Source organism: Pan troglodytes, chromosome 12 (genome assembly GCF_028858775.2).
Source record: "Pan troglodytes isolate AG18354 chromosome 12, NHGRI_mPanTro3-v2.0_pri, whole genome shotgun sequence".
Lineage (NCBI taxonomy): Eukaryota > Metazoa > Chordata > Mammalia > Primates > Hominidae > Pan > Pan troglodytes.
The window spans coordinates 24,040,438-24,061,006 of NC_072410.2; the positions used below are offsets into that span (position 1 = coordinate 24,040,438).

Consider the following 20,569-nt stretch of genomic DNA (forward strand, 5'->3'; position numbering starts at 1 on the left):
TTGCATGAAGTACAAACTTAGTGCTAGCTCTTTAATCTACAAATCCCTAAGAAAATAACAGATATAAATCATGACCAGTGACCAATCACATCACTTCTTTTAAAGTGTGTGGGTGATTGATCAGTGACATGTTAATCAGTTTATGCTTAGATAGCAAAGTCTGTTTTCTGTTGCCTCCTTGTTTCCCAGTGATAAACATGTGACATTTTATAAAATGGATAGTTGAAAGGGGGGAATTGGCCATCAAAGATGAAAATGCTACAAAGAAACCAAGAGTTACAACACTGGAAGCAAAATTTGAGTCAAATGTAAAGGGAATTAAGGAAGAAATAGCTGTCATGGAAATGTTGACACTGCTGCCATTAAAGAGATTCTAGATATGCAGCCAGGGAAACTAATAAAGGCAACCTTATCAACATAATTGAAGAAAGTGATTGTGACAAAAAGGATGAAGGCAGCCCAGTAGACGTGACATTGGCAAAAGCCATCACATTAAAAGAGCTCTCCGAGATGTTTCATGCCATTGAAAGCATAAAGGGTAAAACATGGAAGCTGATCCAAACTTAGAAAGGTGTATAACAACTTGCCAAGACATAAAAAACATGCTTGCTCTGTATTTTGTTTTGATAAGAGGCGGCAAGCACTGTTCAAACTACTCTTGATAAACTTTTTATAAAGAATAAAACATGTTAATTCTCAATGTACCTAATGTTTTAATTTACAATGTACTCAATAAATACTAGTTTTTAAATTTTTGCTATACACTTATAAATGACAGTAATAAAGTTATATTTTGACTTAAAATTTAAAAGTTATGGAAAAATTATTTTTCTCATTGATTATTAAAGATTACTTTGCCTGGACAGCTTGTACAGTCATTTTTGTGGTCCTGCATGGCTGTCAAAGTTGGGGCTGCCTACATATATACTGATACAATATACTTTTTTTTGGCTAGGCATAGTGGCTCACGCCTGTAATCCCAGCACTTTGGGAGGGCGAGGCTGGCGAATCACGAGGTCAGGAGATTGAGACCAGCCTGGCCAAAATGGTGAAACCCCGTCTCTACTAAAAATACAAAAATTAGCTGGGCGTGGTGGCGTGTGCCTGTAATCCCAGCTACTGGGGAGGCTGAGGCAGGAGAATTGCTTGAACTAGGGAGTCAGAAGTTGCAGTGAGCCGAGATTGCACCACTGTACTACAGCCTGGTGACAGAGCGAGACTCTGTCTGATCTTTTGTATTTCTGTGATGTCAGTTGTAATATCTCCCATTTCATTTCTAATTGAGCTTATTTGTATCTTCTGTCTTCTTTTCTTAGTTAAATCTCACTAAAGTATATACTTTTTTAAGTATAAAGTTTATACTTTTTTGTATCTGGCTTGTTTCTTTCAATAGAATTTTTTAAAGAATCATTATCACTTATGAAAGTATTAATAGTACAATCTTTAATATTTCTAATATGAACCTTTTCTTTTTTATTTTATTTGTTTAATTTCCATAGGTTTTTGGGGAACAGATGGTGTTTGGTTACATGAGTACATTCTTAAGTGATTTGTGAGATCTTGGTGCACCCATAGCCCGAGCAGTATACACTGTACCCAATTTATAGTCTTTTATCCCTCACCCCACCTCCCATCCTTTCCCCTAAATCCCCAAAGTCCATTGTATCATCCTTATGCCTTTGCATCCTCATAGCTTAGCTCCCACTTATGAGTGAGAACATAAGATGTTTGGTTTTCCATTCCTGAGTTACTTCCCTTAGAATAATGGTCTCCAGTTCCATCCAGGTTGCTGCGAATGTGATTATTTCATTCCTTTTTATGACTGGATTGTATTCCATGGTATATATATACCACAATTTCTTTATCCATTTATTGATTGATGGACATTTGGGCTGGTTCCATATTTTTGAAATTGCTAATTGTGCTGCTATAAACGTGTGTACAAGTATCTTTTTTGTATAATGACTTCTTTTCCTCTGGGTAGACACTCAGTATTTGGATTGCTGGATCAAATGGTTTTACATTTAGTTCTTTAAGGAATCTCCACACTGTTTTCCATAGTGGTTGTACTAGTTTACATTCCCACCAGCAGTGTAAAAGTGGTCCCTTTCACTGCATCCCCACCAACATCTGTTGGTTTTTAATTTTTTTGATTATGGCCAATTCTTGCAGGAGTAAGGTGGTATCACATTTTTGTCTTTGATTTGCATTTCCCTGATCATTAGTGATGTTGAGCATTTTTTAATTTGTTTGTTGGCCATTTGTATATCTTCTTTTGAAAATTATCTATTCATGTCCTTAGCCCACTTTTTGATGGGATTGTTTGTTTTTTAATTGCTAATTTGTTTGAGTTCCGTGTAGATTCTGGATATTAGTCCTTTGTCAGATATATGGATTGTGAAGATTTTCTCCCACTGTTTGTGTTTTCTGTTTACTCTGCTGACTGTTTCTTTTGCTGTGCAGAAACTTTTTTGTTTAATTAAGTCCTACCTACTTATTGTTTTTGTTCCATTTGCTTTTGGGTTCTTGGTCATAAAGTCACTGCCTAAGCCAATGTCTAGAAGGGTTTTTTCAATGTTATCTTCTATAATTTTTATGGTTTCAGGTCTTAGATTTAAGTGCTTGATCCATCTTGAGTTGATTTTTGTATAAGGTGAGAGATGAGGATCCAGTTTCATTCTTCTACATGTGGCTTGCCAATTATCCCAGCACCATTTGTTGAATAAGGTGTCCTTTCCCCTATTTCATATTTTTGTTTGCTTTGTCGAAGATCAGTTGGCTTTAAGCATTTGGCCTTATTTCTGTGTTCTTATTCTGTTGCATTCGTCTAAGTGCCTATTTTTATATCAGTACCATGCTTTTTTGATAACTGTAGCTTTGTAGTATAGTTTGAAGTTGGATAATGCAGTGCCTCCAGGTTTGTTCTTTTTGCTTAGTCTTGCCTTGGCTATGTGGGCTCTTTTTTGGTTCCATATGAATTTTGGGATTGTCTTTTCTAGTTCTGTGAAGAAAGATGGTGTTATTTTGATGGGAATTGCATTGAATTTGTATATTGCTTTTGGCAGTAGGTTCATTTTCACATTTTCGATTGTACTCATCCATGAGCACGGGACATGTTTCCATTTGTTTGTGTCATCTGTGATGTCTTTCAGCAGTGTTTTATAGTTTTCCTTGTAGAGATCTTTCACCTCCTTGGTTAGGTATATTCCCAAGTTGTTTTTTTTTTTCTTTGCAGCTATTAAAAAAGGTGTTGAGTTCTTGATTTGATTTTCTGCATGATTGCTGTTGGTGTATAGCAGTGCTACTGATTTGTGTACATTGATTTTGTATCCTGAAACTTTTCTGAATTCATTTATCAGTTCTAGGAGCTTTTAGGAGGAGTCTTTAGGATTTTCTAGGTCTACGATCATATCATCAGCAAACAGCGACAGTTTGAATTCCTCTTTGCTGATTTGGATGCCCTTTACTTCTCTTGTCTGATTGCTCTGGCTAAGACTTCCAGTACTATGTTGAATAGAAGTGGAGAGAGTGGGCATCCTTTTCTTTTTCCAGTTCTTAGCAGGAGTGCTTTCAGTGTTTCCCTGTTCTGTATTATATTGGCTGTGGGTATGTCCATAGACGGCTTTTATTACATTAAGGTATGTCCCTTTTATGCTGATTTTGCTGAGGGATTTAATCGTAAAGGGATGCTGGATTTTGTCAGATGCCTTTTCTCCATCTATTGAGATGATCATGTGATTTTTGTTTTTTATTCTGTTTATGTGGTCTGTCACATTTATTGACTTGTGTATGTTAAACCTTCCCTGCCTCCCTGGTTTGAAACCCACTTGATCATGGTGGATTATCTTTTTGATATGCTGTTGGATTTGGTTAGCTAGTATTTTGTTAAGGATTTTTGCATCTGTATTCATCAGATATATTGGTCTATAGTTTCATTTTTTGTTATGTCCTTTCCTGGTTTTGGTATTTAGGGTGATGCTGGCTTCATAGAATGATTTAGGGAAAATTCCCTCTTTATCTTGTAGAATAGTTTTAGTAGAATTCGTACCAATTCTTCTTTGAATGTCTGATAGAATTCAGCTGGTCTTTGACTGTTTTTATGGGCAATTTTTAAATTACTATTTGAATCCCCCTGTTATTGGTCAGTTCAGGGTTTCTAATTCTTCCTGGTTTAAGCTAGGAGGGTTGTATATTTCCAGGAATTTATCCACCTCCTCTAGGTTTTCTAGTTTATGCGTGTGAAGGTGTTTGTAGTAGCCTTAAATGATCTTTTGTATTTCTGTGATGTCAGTTGTAATATCTCCCATTTCATTTCTAATTGAGCTTATTTGTATCTTCTGTCTTCTTTTCTTAGTTAAATCTCGCTAATGGTCTATCAATTTTACCTATCTTTTCAAAGAACTGGCTTTTTGATGAATTTTTTTGTGTTTTTTGTTGCAATTTCATTTCATTTTGCTCTGATATTTATTATTTCTTTTCTTCTGCTGAGTTTGAGTTTGGTTTGTTCTTGTTTCTCTAGTTTCTTGAGGTGTGACCTTAGATTGTCTGTTTGTGCTCTTTCAGACTTTTTGATGTAGGCATTTAAAGCTATGAACTTTTCTTTTAGCACTGCCTTTGCTGTATCCCAAAGGTTATGATAGGTTGTGTCACTATTATTGTTCACTTCAAATAATTTTTAAATTTCCATCTTGATTTCATGGTTGACCCAGTGATCATTCAGGAGCAGGTTATTTAATTTCCATGTATTTGCATGGTTTTGAAGGTTCCTTTTGGAGTTGATTTCCAATTTTATTCAACTGTGGTCAGAGACAGTACTTGATATAATTTAAATTTTCTTAAATTTATTGAGACTTGTTTGGTGGCCTACGATATGGTCTATCTTGAAGAACATTCCATGTGCTAATGAATAGAATGTATATTCTGTGGTTGTTGGGTGGAATATTCTGTAAATACCTGTTAAGTCCATTTGGGTATAGTCCTGTACTAGGGTATAGTTTAAATCCATTGTTTCTTTGTTGACTTTCTTTCTTGATGACCTGTCAAGTGCTGTCAGTGGAGTATTGAAGTCCCCCACTATTATTGTGCTTCTGTCTATGTCAATTATTAGGTTTAGTAGTAATTGTTCTATATTTAAGATTGTGATACCTTCCTGTTGGACAAGGCCTTTTATCATTATATAATGTTCCTCTTTGTCTTTTTCAACTGCTGTTGTTTTCAAATTTGTTTGTCTGATATAAGAATAGCTACTCTTGCTTGCTTTTGGTGTCCATTAGCATGGAATGTCTTTTTCCACCCCTTTACCTTAAGTTTATGTGAATTCTTATGTGTTAGGTGAGTCTCTTGAAAGCAGCAGATACTTGTTCAGTGAATTATCAATTCTGCCATTCTGTATCTTTTAAGTGGAGCATTTAGGCCATTTACATTCAATGTTTCTATTGAGATGTGACATACTATTCTATTCATTGTGCTATTTACTGCCTGAATACCTTGGTATTTATGTATGTATGTATGCATGCATGCATGTATGTATTTACTTACTGTGTTGTTTTATAGGTCCTGTGAGATTTATGCTTTAAGGAGGTTCTGTTTGATGTATATCGAGGATTTGTTTCAAGATTTAGAGCTCGTTTTGCAGTTCTTTGTAGTGCTGGCTTGGTAGTGGTATATTCTCTCTGCATTTGTTTGTCTGAAAAAGACTCTTTCCTTCATGTATGAAGCTTAGTTTCACTGGATACAAAATTAATGGCTGACAGTTGTTTTGTTTAAGGAGGCTGAAGATAGGACAACAATTCCTTCTAGCTAGTAGGGTTTCTGCTGAGAAATTTGCTGTTAATCTGAAAGGTTTTCCTTCGTAGGTTAGCTCATGCTTTTGTCTCATAGCTCTTAATATTCTTTTCTTTGTCTTGCCTTTAGATATCCTGATGACTATGTGCCTAGGTGATGATCTTTTTGTGATGAATTTCCCAGGTGTTCTTTGAGCTTCTTGTATTTGGATGTCTAGGTCTCTAGCAAGGCTAGGGAAGTTTTCCTCAATTATTCCCCCAAATACGTTTTCCATACTTTTAGATTTCTCTTCTTCCACAGGATGCCAGTTATTTTTAGGTTTGGTTGTTTAACATAATCCAAAACTTCTTGGAGGCTTTGTTCATTTTTTAAAAATTCTTTTTTCTTTGTCTTTGTTGGATTGGGTTATTTTGAAAATCTTGTCTTCAAGCTCTAAAGTTTTTTATTCTGTTTGTTCAGTTCTATTGCTGAGACTTTCCAGTGCATTTTGCATTTCTGTGTGCCCTTGATTTCCAGAAGTTGTGATTGTTTTTTATTTATACTACCTATTTCACTGAAGATTTCTTCCCTCATATCTTGTATCATTTTTTTATTTCATTAAATTACACTTTGCCCTTTTCTGGTGCCTCCTTGATTAGCTTAATAACTGACCTTCTGAATTCTTTTTCTGGCAAATCTGGGATTTCTTCTTGGTTTGGATCCATTGCTGGTGAGCTAGTGTGATTTTTTGAGGGTGTTAAAGAACCTTGTTTTGTCATATTACCAGAATTGTTTTTCTTGTTCCTTCTCATTTGGGTAGGCTATGTCAGAGGGAAGATCTGGGGCTCAGGGGCTGCTGTTCAGATTCTTTTGTCCCATGGGGTACTCCCTTGATGTAGTATTCTCCCTCTCTTCCTAGAGGGATGTGGCTTCCTGATAGCCAAGCTGTGTGATTGTTATTTCTCTTCTGTATCTAGCCACCCAGTGGGTCTACCAGGTTCTGGGCTGGTACTGGGGGGTGTTTGTACAGAGTCCTGTGATATGAACCATCTTCTGGTCTCTCAGCCATGGATAGCAGCACCTGCTCTGGTGGAGGTGGCAGGGGAGTGAAATGGACTCTGTGAGGGTCCTTGGTTGTGTTATTGTTGTTTATTGCACTGGTTTTGTGCTGGTTGGCCTCCTGCCAGGAGGTGGCACTTTCAAGAGAGCATCAGCTATGGTAGTATAGGGAGGATCAGGTGGTGAGTGGGGCCCCAGAACTCCCAAGAGAATATGACCTTTGTCTTCAGCTACCAGGTGGATAGAGGAAGACCCTCAGGTGGGGCAGGGTTAGTCATGTCAGAGCTTAGATTCTCCTTGGGTGGGGCTTGCTACCACTGCTCTGGGGGATGGGAGTGTGGTTCCCAGGTCAACGGAGTTATGCTCCCAGGAGGATTATGGCTGCCTCTCCTGTGTCATGCAGGTCACTAGGGAAGTAGGGGAAAGCCAGCAATTACAGGCCTCACCCAGCTCCCATGCAACCCAAAAGGCCAATCTCACTCCCACTGTGCCCTCCCCACCAACAACACCAAGTTTGTTTCCAGGCAGTGGGCAAGCAGGGCTGAGAACTTGCCCCAGGCTACCAGCCTCCCAGCTGAGAAAGCAAGCAGGGCTTTCAGGTTTTGTGCCACCCCTCCTGCCCGCATCTGCACTTGAGCTTCACCTCTTTCCCTGAGTTCTGTCCAAGAAAGTTCACATTTGGTTGGAATTGTTACAAAATTCAGTTGGAAGTTTCCTTCTCCCTGTGGTCTTTTCCCAGTTCCTCTGGCAGCCCTCCCCAAGGACCCCTGTGAGACAATGTCAGAGATGGCTTCCCTGGGGACTGAGAGCCCATAGGGCTCTTCCCGCTGCTTACTCTACTCCTGTATTTCGCTTGGCTCTCTAAAGTGTCTCAGCTCCAGGTAAGGTCAAATCCTTCTCCCGTGATCTGGACCTTCAGTTTCCCCAGTGAAGGTGTGTGTTCAGGGGTGGATGATCCCCTTTTCCCACTTTCCCACTTCGGGCACTCAAATTATTTGGGCTGTCTCTCAGGTCCTGCAGGAGCAATCCTCTTCCTTCAAAGGGTCTGTGGATTCTCTCGGCTTTCCTAGTATGTTCCTGCTGTAGTTCTTGGAGCAAAAGTTCACAATGCGAGTCTCCACACACTGCTTTGTTCGTCTAAGTGAGAGCTTCAAATTAGTCCTGCCTCCTATCTGCCATTTTCCCCACCACAATCCTTTTTTAAAATTGTGAAGTAGTAGTCCATAGTATAGATAAACCACATGCTTTTATTAATACTTTGTTGATAGATATTTGGATTAGTCACCCACTTTTAGCTGTAATTCATGAGTAAGACTGCTGTAAAATTTTTGCATATGCCTTTTATGGGCATATGTTTTTATTCTCTTGAATAAATAAGAGTGGAATTATTGGGTTACATGGTAAGCATGCATTTAATTTCATAAGGAATGATCAGTTTTCCACATGATTGTGTGATTTTACAGTCCCAGTAACAATTTATAATGCAGCCCTTTTAAATCAGGCCTCTCAGAGAGAATGAGAACTGAGTTCTAATTTGCTAAGATACCTATTGTATGTATAGTAGTCCCCTCTTATCGAGGGGGGATATGTCCCAAGACCCTCAGTGGATGCCTGAAACCACAGATATTAATACTGAACCCTATATGTACTATGTGTTTTTTCCTAAATATACATACCTATGATAATGTTTAATTTATAAATTAGGTGCAGTAAGAGATTAACAACAATAACTAATAATAAAATATAACAACAATAACTAATTATAACCACATATTGTAAAAGTCATGTGAATGTGGTCTCTCTGTTTTCAGTTGACTGTGGGTAACTGAAACCACAGAAAGAGAAACCACAGATAAGAGGGGACTACTACACCGAATTATCATCTCTTAGATTCATAGGAATCTAGAATTGTACTAGCTTTGGGCTATCCTTGAGAGAATTGAGAAAATAGTCACTGAATTAATTTTATCTAGTTCTTTCTCCCACAGAACCCCATGTGAGAAAGGTTGTATAAGAGTTTAATTTGTTCCATCCATATCCTTAGCAACATTTAGTGTTTTCAGTTTTTAATTTTAGCCGTTTTACTGGATGTGAAGAGGTATAATTGTGTGGTTTTAATCTGTATTTTCTTGATTCCTAATGATGTTGAGTGCCTGTTTGTGTGCCATTTATATATCTTCTTTTGTTAAGTGTCTGTTCAATTCTATTGCTCATTTTTTTGCTTGGCGGTTTTTATTGTTTATTTGTAGGCATTATTGTAGCTAGAAGCCATTTATCTGAAATGTATGATTTTTTTAAACTAGTCTGTGGCTTGTTTTTTGCTTGTAATTGCTTTGTTTTTGATGAACAAAAAATTTTAGTATTTCTTTTTCTAGAGACACTGTCTTATTCTGTCACTCAGGCTGGACAGTAGTGGTGCGATGACAGCTCACTGTAGCCTCAAACTCCTAGGCTCCAGTGATTCTACTGCCTCAGCCTCCTAGGTAGCTGAGAGTAAAGGTATGCGCTACCATGCCTGGCCAATTTAAAAAAAATTTTTTTTTTTATTTTTTGTTCAGACGGCGTTTTACTTTTGTTGCCGAGGCTGGAGTGCAGTGGTGCCATCTCGGCTCACTGCAACCTCCGCCTCCCGGGTTCAAACGATTCTTCTGCCTCAGCCCCCCAAGTAGCTGGGTTTACAGGCATGTGCCACTACACCCGGCTAATTTTGTATTTTTAGTAGTGACAGGGTTTCTCCACGTTGATCAGGCTGGTTTTGAACTCCTGACCGCAGGTGATCTGCCTGCCTCGACCTCCCAAAGTGACGGGATTACAGGCATTAGCTACTGTGCCTGGCCTAAAAAAAATTTTTTTTTTTTTGAGACGGAGTCTTGCATTGTTGACCAGGCTGGAGTGCAGTGGCATGATCTCGGCTCACTGCAAGCTCTGCCTCCTGGGTTCACGCCATTCTCTTGCCTCAGCCTCCCCAGTAGCTGGGACTACAGGTGCCCGCCACCGCACCTGGCTAATTTTTTGTATTTTTAGTAGAGACGGGATTTCACTGTGTTAGCCAGGATGGTCTCAGTCTCCTGACCTCGTGATTCGCCCTCCTCGGCCTCCCAAAGTGCTGGGATTACAGGCATGAGACACTGCGCCCGGCCCCCCAATTTTTTTTTTTTTAGACACAGGGTCTTGCTGTTGTCCAGGGTGGTCTTGAACATCTAGCCTCAGTTTTTTGGTAGATTTTATAGGATTTCCTATGTAGATTATCATGTCACCTGTGAATTAAGAGTTTTGCTTCTTTTCTAATCTTAATGCCTTGTGTTTCTTTTTCTTTCCTTATTTACTTGGTAGAACCTCTGGTACAGTGTTCAACAGGAGAATGAGAACAGTCATCCTTGTTTTGCTCCTGGTTTTGGAAGGAAAGCAATTCAGCCTTTCATCTTTGTAATGTCAGCAATAAGCTTTTCATAGATGCCTATTATGAGATTGGAAAAAGTGTCTTCTATTTGTAATTTGCTGAGTGTTCTTAGTAAGAATGGATATTGGATTTTGTCAAATGCTTATTCTGCATCTGTTGATATGATCATAATTATCAGTCTGTTAATATGATGAGTTATTATTGATTAATTTTTAATTTTCAAATTGTAAACCAACCTGGCATGCCTGGGTAAACCCCACTTGGTCATAGTAGATTCTGATTTGGTTGGATTTGATTACCAGGATTGGTTAAAACTTTTAACATACATGTTTATGCTTTCTCCAAAAGCATTGTAATTTTACATTTTATGGTTAGGTTTTTTGTGTATGGTGTCATGTAGTGGTCAGAGTTCTTTTTTTTCCACAAAAGAATACAATTGTGTTTTTTGGTTTGTTTTTGTTCATTTTATTTTACTTTTCAACTTTTAAGTTGAGGGGTACATGTATAGGTTTGTTATGTAGGTAAACCCCTGTCATGGGTGTTTGTTGTACATAATATTTCATCACTCAGGGCAATGCAGTTGTTTTAGCACCAATTGTTTCCTTTCCCCATTGGATTGCTTTGGTGTATTTATTGAAAATCGATTGACCATATATCTGTGGTCTATTTCTGTGCTCTGTATTCTGCTTTATTAGTCTGTTGATCCGTAGACTAATGCCATACCATCTTGAATACTGTAGTAAGTCTCAAAGTCAGCTTTGGTAAGTCTTCTACATTTATTTCTTGTTTTCTATTTGTTTATCCTTCTACTGAAATTTCTTCAATTTGTTGTCAGTGTGCTAATTCATTTATCAAGTGTATCCATTCTACTATTTACACCATGTATTTTTTTAACTTCATCTACTACATTTCTTATAACTGTTATTTGTACCTTTTTTCCTTGTCTTTTTTCATATTGATACTATCTAGCAGTGTCTTTTATTTCGTTTTTTAAATTTTTCTAGAACCTCCAAAAAAACAACTTTTTTTTTTTTTTTTTTTAAAGACAGAATCGACCTCTGTTGCCCAGGCTGGAGTATAGTGGCACAATCACAGCTCACTGCAGCCTTGACCTCTCAGGCACAAGTGATTCTCTTGCCTCAGCCTCCCAAGTAGCTGGGACCACAGACATGTGCCGCCGTGCCTGACTAATTTTTTAAAAATTTCTTATAGAGACGGGGGTCTTCCTATGTTGCCCAGGCTGGTCTTGATCTCCCAGCCTCAAGTGATCTTCCCACATTGGCCTCCCAAAGTGCTAGGACTATAGGCATGAGCCATCATGCCTGGCTTCTCCTTTCTTTTAAATTTTTTTGGGCTAATTAATTTTTTGGATGCATTTTTAAAATTAATTAATTAATTAATTTTGAGATGGAGTCTTACTCTGTCACCCAGGCTGGAGTGCAGTGGTGCGATCTCAGCTCACTGCAACCTCCACCTCCTGGGTTCAAGCAATTCTCCTGCCTCAGCCTCCTGAGTAGCTAGGATTGCAGGTGCATGCCACTGTGCCTGGCTAATTTTTGTATTTTTAGTAGAGACAGGGTTTCACCATGTTCAGGCTGTTCTCAAACTCCTGACTTCATGATCCACCCACCTTGGCCTCCCAAAGTGCTGGGATTACAGACATGAGCCACCGCTCCTGGCCTGGATGCATTTATTCTAATATACCAGCTTCTGCTTGATTTTGTAATCAGTGTGTTTTGTTTTGTTTCGTTTTTAAATGGCCATCTCAAATGTCTTATAATTTTGGCCCTGGAACACATTTTCCCATGGAGATATAAGTTATTGTCTAAAACAATGCTTGTAGGTGACTAACAATGTTAGCCTCTTTGAGTTCATGGTATGGGGGGATGGGAGAGACGCTGATGCCATAAAACCACTATCACTTTCTGCCTCATATACACCTGCTTTGTCAGTTTTTCACCCTTTGCTACTCTAGATGAAGAGACATCAGGAGGCTCTATTAGTCTATTCTTGTGTTGCCATAAAGAAATACCTGAGTGTGGGTCATTTTAAAAGAAAGGAGATTTATTTTAGCTTATGATTCTGCAGGCTGTACAGGAAGCATGGTGCTGGCATTTGCTTCTGGTGAGGGCACGAGACAGCTTGCCATCTTGGTGGAAAGCAAGGGGGGAGCCAGTGCATCACATGACAAGGGCGGGAGCAAGAGAAAAGGGGAGGTCCCAGATTTCTTTGAACAGCCAGATCTCATGTGAACTAACTAGCGAGATCTCACTTATCACCAAGGGGATAGTGTTAAACCATGCATGAGGGACCTGCCCCCGTGATCCAGTCATCTCTCCCCAGGCCCCACTTCCAACACTGGAAATCACATTTCAACATGAGATTTGGAGCGGACAAACATCCAAACCATATCAGATGCATTCCTTAACAGCCTTGGCTGCATATTAGAATCAAATGAGGAGCTTTAAAAAACAATAGTGATGTTGATTCTCATTCCCAGAGATTTTAATTTAATTGGCATAATTGTGCAGCCTAACTCTAGGACTTTTTTTTGTTTTGCTGCTTTAAAATAATTTCATAATTTGTAGGAAGTTACAAAAATATATAGATAAGTCGATGTATTCCCGTCACCCACTTTCCCACAATGATTACATTTTATATCACTATAGTACAATATCAAAGCCAGAAAATTGACATTGGTACAATGTGTGTGCATAGTTCTGTCATTTTATCACATATGTAGTTTCATATAACTACTACCACATTCAAGACACGGAAAGTCTATTACCGCAAAAATATCCCTCATGCTACTCCTTTACAGTCACATCTCCTCTTCCCCCACCATGATCCCTAATATCTGACACTAATCTGTTGTCCAACTCTGTAATTTTGTCATTTCAAGAATGTTACAGAAAGAGTCATACAGCCATGATTTTCAAGATTCGCTTGAAAACTCAGAATAATGCCATTGAGATCCAGCCAAGTATTAAATTTTGCTACTTTTTAATATTGCTGAGTAACATTCCATAGTATGAATGTACCATAATTTGCTCAGCTCTTCACCTAGTGAGGGACATTTTGATTTTTTCCAGGTTTTGGCTGTTAAAAATAAGGTAGACCATATGCATTTAATATAATTATTGGTAGGGCTCAATTCTCCATGTTATTTTTGGGGGGTGTTTTTCATTTGTTTCTTTCCTCTGTTTCTCATGTCTCTGTTTTTGTTTTCCTGCCTTTTCATGGATTACTTGACATTTTTTAGAATCCCATTTTTGATATCTGTAGTATTTTTGAGTGTCTATAGATTTTTCAGTGGTTGCTCTGTGAATTGTACTTACTTATCACGATCCACTGGTGTCACATTTTATCAGTTTGCATAAAGTATAGAAATCTTGTCTCCTTTTAAGTCCTTTTATCCTCCCCCATTTATAATTGTCTTAATAGATACAGGTTAATACCTCTTTAGTCTTGGATTTCATCTTTTATTAGGTATTATTTTGTTGAATATTGTCTTTATTCTTCCCTACTGGGATTTTGATTTGGTAAATATTGGACCTTCTTATTCTGTCTTTTATGTCTGTTAACCTCTATTTTGTATTTTTTCATTGTTTTATTTGTGCTCTAATATAGGACCTCTGATCTGTTTTTTTCCCCAGTTTACCAGTTATCTCTTTCACAGTGTCTATTCTGTATTTTTAACTTGTCCACTGAGTTTTGTAATCTTTAAAATTTTGATGTTAGTTTAATTTTGTGAAGTTCTGTTTGGTTCTTTTCCAAATTTGTTGATTATTTTTTTCTTTATATATCCTATTACTTATTTTATGTGTTTGTATTTAAACACATGTATTTCTAAGTTTCTATTTGATAGTGCTGTAGTCTGAAGTTCTTAGGGATCTAATTTAGTTTGTGTGTCTTTTGACTCCCACTAAGGTTGGATTGTTTCTTGATGTATTTTTAAATTTTGAATTATGAGATCATTTTCCATAGGCCTTTGTCTGGGGTTAGTTCTGTGCTTGGGTTGAGAGCATGCCTCCAGAGTTTTGCGAGGGGTTCCTGATTATATGACCAATCAGGAACCAAATTTTATTTTGATGCTTAGATTGAGATTAAGACTCTTTGTTGTGTTATACCCAAGCGAGTTAGAGAAAACGCCACACTTTGAGACGAATTAAGAGTCCTTTATTAAGCCGGCGGCCAAAGAGACGGCTAACGCTCAAAATTCTCTCAGCCTCGTGGAAGGGGCTTGATTAACTTTATACCTTAGTTTAGGAAGGGGAGGGGAGCTCAAATGCAATAATTCTACAGAAGTAAAAACATGCAAGAATCAAAAAAACAAATGGTTACAGAGAGATTAACAATTTAAAAGGCAAATGGTTACAAAAAAAGCAACGGAACCAGGTGCGGGGCTCTAAATCCTTTGTTAGAGTTAGATATGGATGCTATGCTGGACACAGACTCAAGGCTTTATGTTGTTATCTTTTTGAGCAAAATCCCGGGAACTTCACACATTGTTCCAGTACCTTATCAGTTAATTGGGCTCCTTTGAAATGCTGAGGATCTGCTTACACAGGTTAACTCCTTGAGGAAGGGGGTCGGGTAAGGAGCCCTTAATGTCTTGTAAATCAAGGGGCCAAATGGAGTTTGTCCGGCTTTCCCAGCTAAGGGAGAGTCTTATTTATATGGGAAACAAGGCTAGGTAGTTAAGGAGACAAAAAGGGAAAATTTAAAAATAGAGTTAGTAAAAACAAGGTTAGGCATTACAGTTATTATTTTCCTAAGCCTAGCAGCAATTGACAAGGTGTTTTTCTCTAGTCTGACCTTCTCACTAATGGTATATCTCTCCATATTTACATGGGACACCTTAGTTCTATTTCCTGTGTTGCAGACATCTCTATGGCCTCATCTTGTTTCTGAATTAAAACATAAAACCCTAGGCTATTGAGACAGACAAACCCCAACCAGAGCTAACATAGTAGTTCCTAATCTGATTGCTCTGATTTGGCATTAAGGGACCTAAGGAAGGTATTATGACCAAAATGCTAATAGTAGCTTATGTTGGAGTGGTGGATTGAAGATCCCATCTTACCCTTTATTTTTTAAACTTCCTGGTTTTATAATGAAAATATTAAAACTGTATAAAAATAATAAGAGGAAATAAATATATTAGTGTCCTTAAAAGTTTTTAGATTTAAACACACTACAAGATGACAAAACAAAAATTTCAGAATTAGTTTTATTATTAAAATATTTGCAGACTTTTGTATGAAAACACAGAAAAAGATCTTTCTGATACTCAGCGACACCTTGCTAAGAAAAAATATGAGCTACAGCTTACTCAGGAGAAAATTATGTGCTTGGATGAAAAAATTGGTGAGTTTTTTTCTCTTAATATTACTTTTAGTTTTTCTTAAGTTTGGTAGCAAAGATGTATTTTCTTCTCTTCAGTGTAACATAGAAAAACTTGGAAGCAAACCCTTAACTAAGTTTATGAATAAAAAATAGTAGAAAAATTCATTTTTCTTTGACAGCAAAATTTTTTAGATTTAGCACCATAAGTACTTAGTGATAAGTTAAAATTTATCAATGAAGTAATAGCTAAACTCAGCAGCAACAGTTTGTAAACTTACGATGTTAACTTAAATTTGAATTTTTTGTGTAATATTGTAGCTTGTCCATAGCTGCTGTAATGAAACAGTACCTATATATTACTTTTGGTGGAAAGTGTACATATGTTTAGTTATGTCTAGCGAGAACTCACTTATCACCAAGGGGATAGTGTTAGTTATGTCTATGATATTACTGGGGTTTATAGAGAAAGTTACTTTTTAAAAGTTTCTTATTTATGTTTCTTGTTAGTGATCAGTATGAAAATATGGTCATAACTTAATCTTACAGGGTAAAATTTTGGTCAGGGCTGTAGAAGAGCCTATTTTAAAGCAGAGGAAATATTGTTAACACTTGCTATTATATAGTTCAAGAATGTCTGGTATAACCAACTAGGTAGATGGAGATACTATTTATCAAACCAGGAAATATTAAAACAGAAATATAAAAGATAATATTGAAGGAGAACTCACATTTGGGTATTTTAAGTCCCAATAAAGATCTAAGGTAAGCAGCTGAATATTTAAGTTTGTGTCTCAGAAGAGAAAGATACATATTTGGGACACATCAGCATATAAATGATATTTTAAAACCATGAAATTACCTAGGGAAATATAGAGAATGAGGAGAAGAGGATCCAGGACTGAGTAACAAGAAGCCAAAGAAGTAGGAAGAAGACCTAGAAGTGAGTGTTATTTTGGAAGACCAGAAAGCAAAGTGTTTTTAAAAGGGGAGGATATGATCAATTGTCAGACACTTTTGAGAAGTGAAATAAGTGAGGCTAAAGAAAAATATTGATTGGATTTGGCACATTGGAAGATTTGGTAACACCAAAAAAAAGTTTGAATGGAGTGTTGGATGTAGAAGATAGACTGGGTTGAGGAATAAATGGGAAGTGAAGTCAGGACAGAAAAGAATAGAAGTCTCTCAAGAAGTTTGGCTATTAAAGGGTAGCAAGAAAATAAGGTAATAGTTTGAGTGGGCTGTTAGGTTGATAATTTTTTTAAGCTAGGAGATACTAGAGCTATTTTAGAGATGTATTGATTGTTTGATTGCCAGTGGGAATGAACTCAGATATCAGGACACACAAAACATGTGGGTTGTCTTAAAGGCAATACTGCCTGCAAAAAGAGACATGGTGTATTCTCCAGTACTATATAGATCAAGCTTTTGGCATATGACAATATGGTATTACTTCCCTTAGCACTGCTCCTGGATGGCCCTCACAGGTATTAACCTAGTAGGGATTAACCTAGAAGTCTGTCTAACAGAGCTTCTCTTGTAGAGCTCTAGACCAGTGGTTCTCAAACTTTCATCTGTGTCAGAATCACCTTGAGAGCTAATAAAGATCATTGGAGCCAGCCTCCTTGAAGTAGGCTAGAACCAGAGCTTTTGTGTCTCTAACAGTTTCTGTAGGTAAATCTAATACCTAGAGTAGGTAAACTACTCTAGACGAGTGGTTCTCAATCCTCATTATACATTAGAATCACTGGGGAAAGAAGGAGTTTTTAAAACATAAATTGCTGTGCCCTCCCCCAGAATTTCTGATTCAGTAGGTCTGGAGTGGAGGCATAAGAATGTACATTTCCCAGGTGATGCTGATGGTCCTGGTTGAGAAACCGCAGTTTGAAAACTATTCTTCTGTACCAATCATTCAGGCCTTCAACGTTGACATTGGCTTGCAAGAGTTCTCACAGATTGAATCATACTTCCTGGGATGATTTTTTTTCCTAGGAATTTTTGTAACACTACTTTCGAAATACCAGAATATTAGAAGACATTTTACTTTAAAGATGACTTAATTGAATATTTTATTAAGATTTGTTACTTACCAACTTTATATACAACAGTGACTCTAGGCTAGAGGGAGGGGAGGGGAAACTGCAGGAGAGAAATGCCGCAGATTGTTTTGATATTCCACTTACTTCATCCACCCACTCTCTCTTTTCCCATCATACATTAAGTCTACTTTGACAGCTTGCGATGTAGAGCTTTCCTTCACTATTCTAATTCATTGTTATTGTGCTTTTGTGTTTATGCATCATTTAGAGTTTTGTCATTCACTGTAGTTTTTAACCAAAAAAAATTTTTTAATTTGGGATATAGTACTCATTGTTAGTAATTGAATATAATATACATTAGAAGTAAGGAGAACTTCAAAAAGTACGATAATCTGCTTGAAATAGAAAAAAGATTTTATTTTGATTAAAACAACACTTTTATGATTGCATATATAGATAACTTTACAAGGCAAAATATTGCACAGCGAGAAGAAATCAGCATTCTTGGTGGAACCCTCAATGATCTGGCTAAAGAAAAGGAATGCCTGCAAGCATGTTTGGATAAAAAATCTGAGAATATTGCATCCCTTGGAGAGAGTTTGGCAATGAAAGTATGTTCTGAGAACTGTGGTTTATAAGAAACGTTTAAATGAAATGTTAAATGTTAAACTATGGTTTAAAAGAACTAGAATCTGAATAAAATATTCGAATTTTCTCAAATGTTTTTCTAGAAGCTGGAACTTCAAAATCTGACTTTGAAATATTTTAAGATAGTCTTAGGAAGCATGTGTACAAATCTAGTAGCTAATATTTTAAGTTGATTTTTCTATCATGAATTAGTAATTAATATCAACTGACAAGAACTAATTCAGATATCAAAATATAAAGCATGACAATAAAGTAGTGAGACTGATTTCTTCTTAAAAGCATATTTTCAGGTAGTTACCCTTTGTAATTGTGTTTAGAACTAGGAACACTTTTCTTTCTTTCTCTTTTTTTTTTTTTTCAGACGGGAGTCTTCCTCCCTTGCCCAGGCTGGAGTGCAGTAGCGCGATCTCGGCTTACTGCAAGCTCCGCCTCCCGGGTTCAAGCAATTCTCCTGCCTCAGCCTCCCGAGTAGCTGGGACTACGGGTGCCCGCCACCACGCCTGGCTAATTTTTTGTATTTTTAGTAGAGGCAGGGTTTCACCATGTTAGTCAGGATGGTCTCAATCTCCTGACCTCGTGATCCGCCCACCTCAGCCTCCCAAAGTGCTGGGATTACAGGCGTAAGCCGCTGCACCCTGCCCTAGGAGCACATTTTTACATCATCCTCAGGCTTTGAGAATAGATCATATAGGGCTGGTGAATAAAGCTGGATGATAACCTCCATCCCACATTTTTGTTGTTGAAAAAAGATGTTGCCGGCCGCGTGCAGGCCAGGTGCGGTGGCTCACGCCTGTAATCCCAGCACTTTGGGAGGCCGAGGAGGGCGGATCATGAGGTCAGGAGTTCGAGACCAGCCTGGCCAACATAGTGAAACCCCCGTCTCTATTAAAAATACAAAAAATTAGCTGGGCGTGGTGGCGGGCACCTGTAATCACAGCTCCTCAGGAGGCTGAGTCAGGAGACTCGCTTGAACCCCGGAGGCGGAGCTTGCAGTGAGCCGAGATTGGGCCATCGCACTCCAGCCTGGGCGACAGTGCGAGACTCTGTCTCAAAAATAAATAAATAAAATAAATAAAAGGTGTTGCCAACAAGGCAGAGATACTGATATTATTTTCTAGCTTATAAACTGATTCTGAAAGCAGTTCCTAAGCTGTTTTCACAAATATCTTAAGCAAAAGCAGCATCACTGGAATAAGGGCTTTATTAGTTTACTTTATTACTAAGGTAACTAATTCATTAATTTATGTTTCCATCCATCCATTCATTCTTTCAACAAACATTTGTTGACATGTACCAGATGTTATGTTAGAAACTGAGGGTGAGGCAGGGGCATGGTGGCACACGCCTGTAGTCCCAGCTACTTGGGAGGCTGAGGCAGGAGTATCACCTGAGCCTGGGAGGTGGAGGTTGCAGTGAGCCTAGTTTGTGCCATCCTACTCCAGCCTGCATGACAGAGTAAGACTCTGTCTCAAAAAAAAAAAAAAAAAAAGGTGAATGATCCGCCTTCTCAAAGCCTCTAGTGTAATAAGGAGAGAGATAAAGATACTGTTATGATAGAATATATTAAGTGCCATAATGACATATGCACAATGTGTTGTTGGAATTGGGCAAAAACACACCTGATTCAGCCTGGGCATTGGGTTAAGGGAGGAGGAAGGTCTGGAAAAATCTTCCATTAAGTGATGGTGCCTGGACTACTCTGAAAAATGACTAGATAGTAGTCAGGAGAATATTTGAATGACTAGATAGTAGTCATTGAATGACTAGATAGTAGTCAGGAGAATGACTAGATAGTAGTCAGGGAAAGAAGACAATGAGAAAGGGTGATCCAGACAGGTTGAACAGCTTAAGTGAGAGTCCAGTGGCTTTCATGAGAATTTCATGAGACTTCCTGATAGTTTAGCATGGCCAGAGAACAGGTTGTAGAGAGATAGATATGGGAGGGCAAAGAAAAGATGGGATAGGCATACAGTCCCTTCTCTGCTGTGATGCTCATTGCAACCTTACAGTGTGTGTATGTGTGTGTGTGTATATATGTATAGAACCCATCTCTTCATATATCTATATCCCATAGAGATATAGATATATGAAGAGATGGGATAGTTAAGCAAAAAAATCATAAAAGTACATGTGATGTTGAGTGTGAGATCTATCATCATGGATATAGAGGGTCGCTGAAATAATGATAATGAAATGTTACAATTAGGTCTTTATTTTATAACAAATATTCTGGCATTTGTAAATTCATATAAAAGATGGATTATAGGGAAATGAGAGTGGTGACAGGGACACTAGTTAAGAAAACAGTGTTGAG

At 37.8% G+C, this 20,569-nt stretch overlaps 1 protein-coding gene across 33 annotated transcripts in view; it reads left to right on the forward strand.

Annotated features, from left to right (window-relative positions):
* The window catches only part of TSGA10 (testis specific 10), a 165,820-nt gene that overhangs the window by 58,747 nt on the left and 86,504 nt on the right, over positions 1-20,569 (forward strand). For 28 of the 33 annotated variants that reach the window (XR_010149296.1, XM_054678028.2, XM_063789488.1 and 25 more), the window contains 2 exons: positions 15,477-15,592; positions 18,064-18,218. The exons of the other annotated variants lie outside the window; for them this stretch is intronic. Coding sequence is in view for 27 of the 28 variants with exons in the window: in XM_054678028.2 (XP_054534003.1) it covers positions 15,477-15,592; positions 18,064-18,218 (271 nt within the window). In the remaining variant the exon portion in view is untranslated. The remainder of the gene's footprint in view (positions 1-15,476; positions 15,593-18,063; positions 18,219-20,569) is intronic. 33 annotated transcript variants of the gene reach the window in all.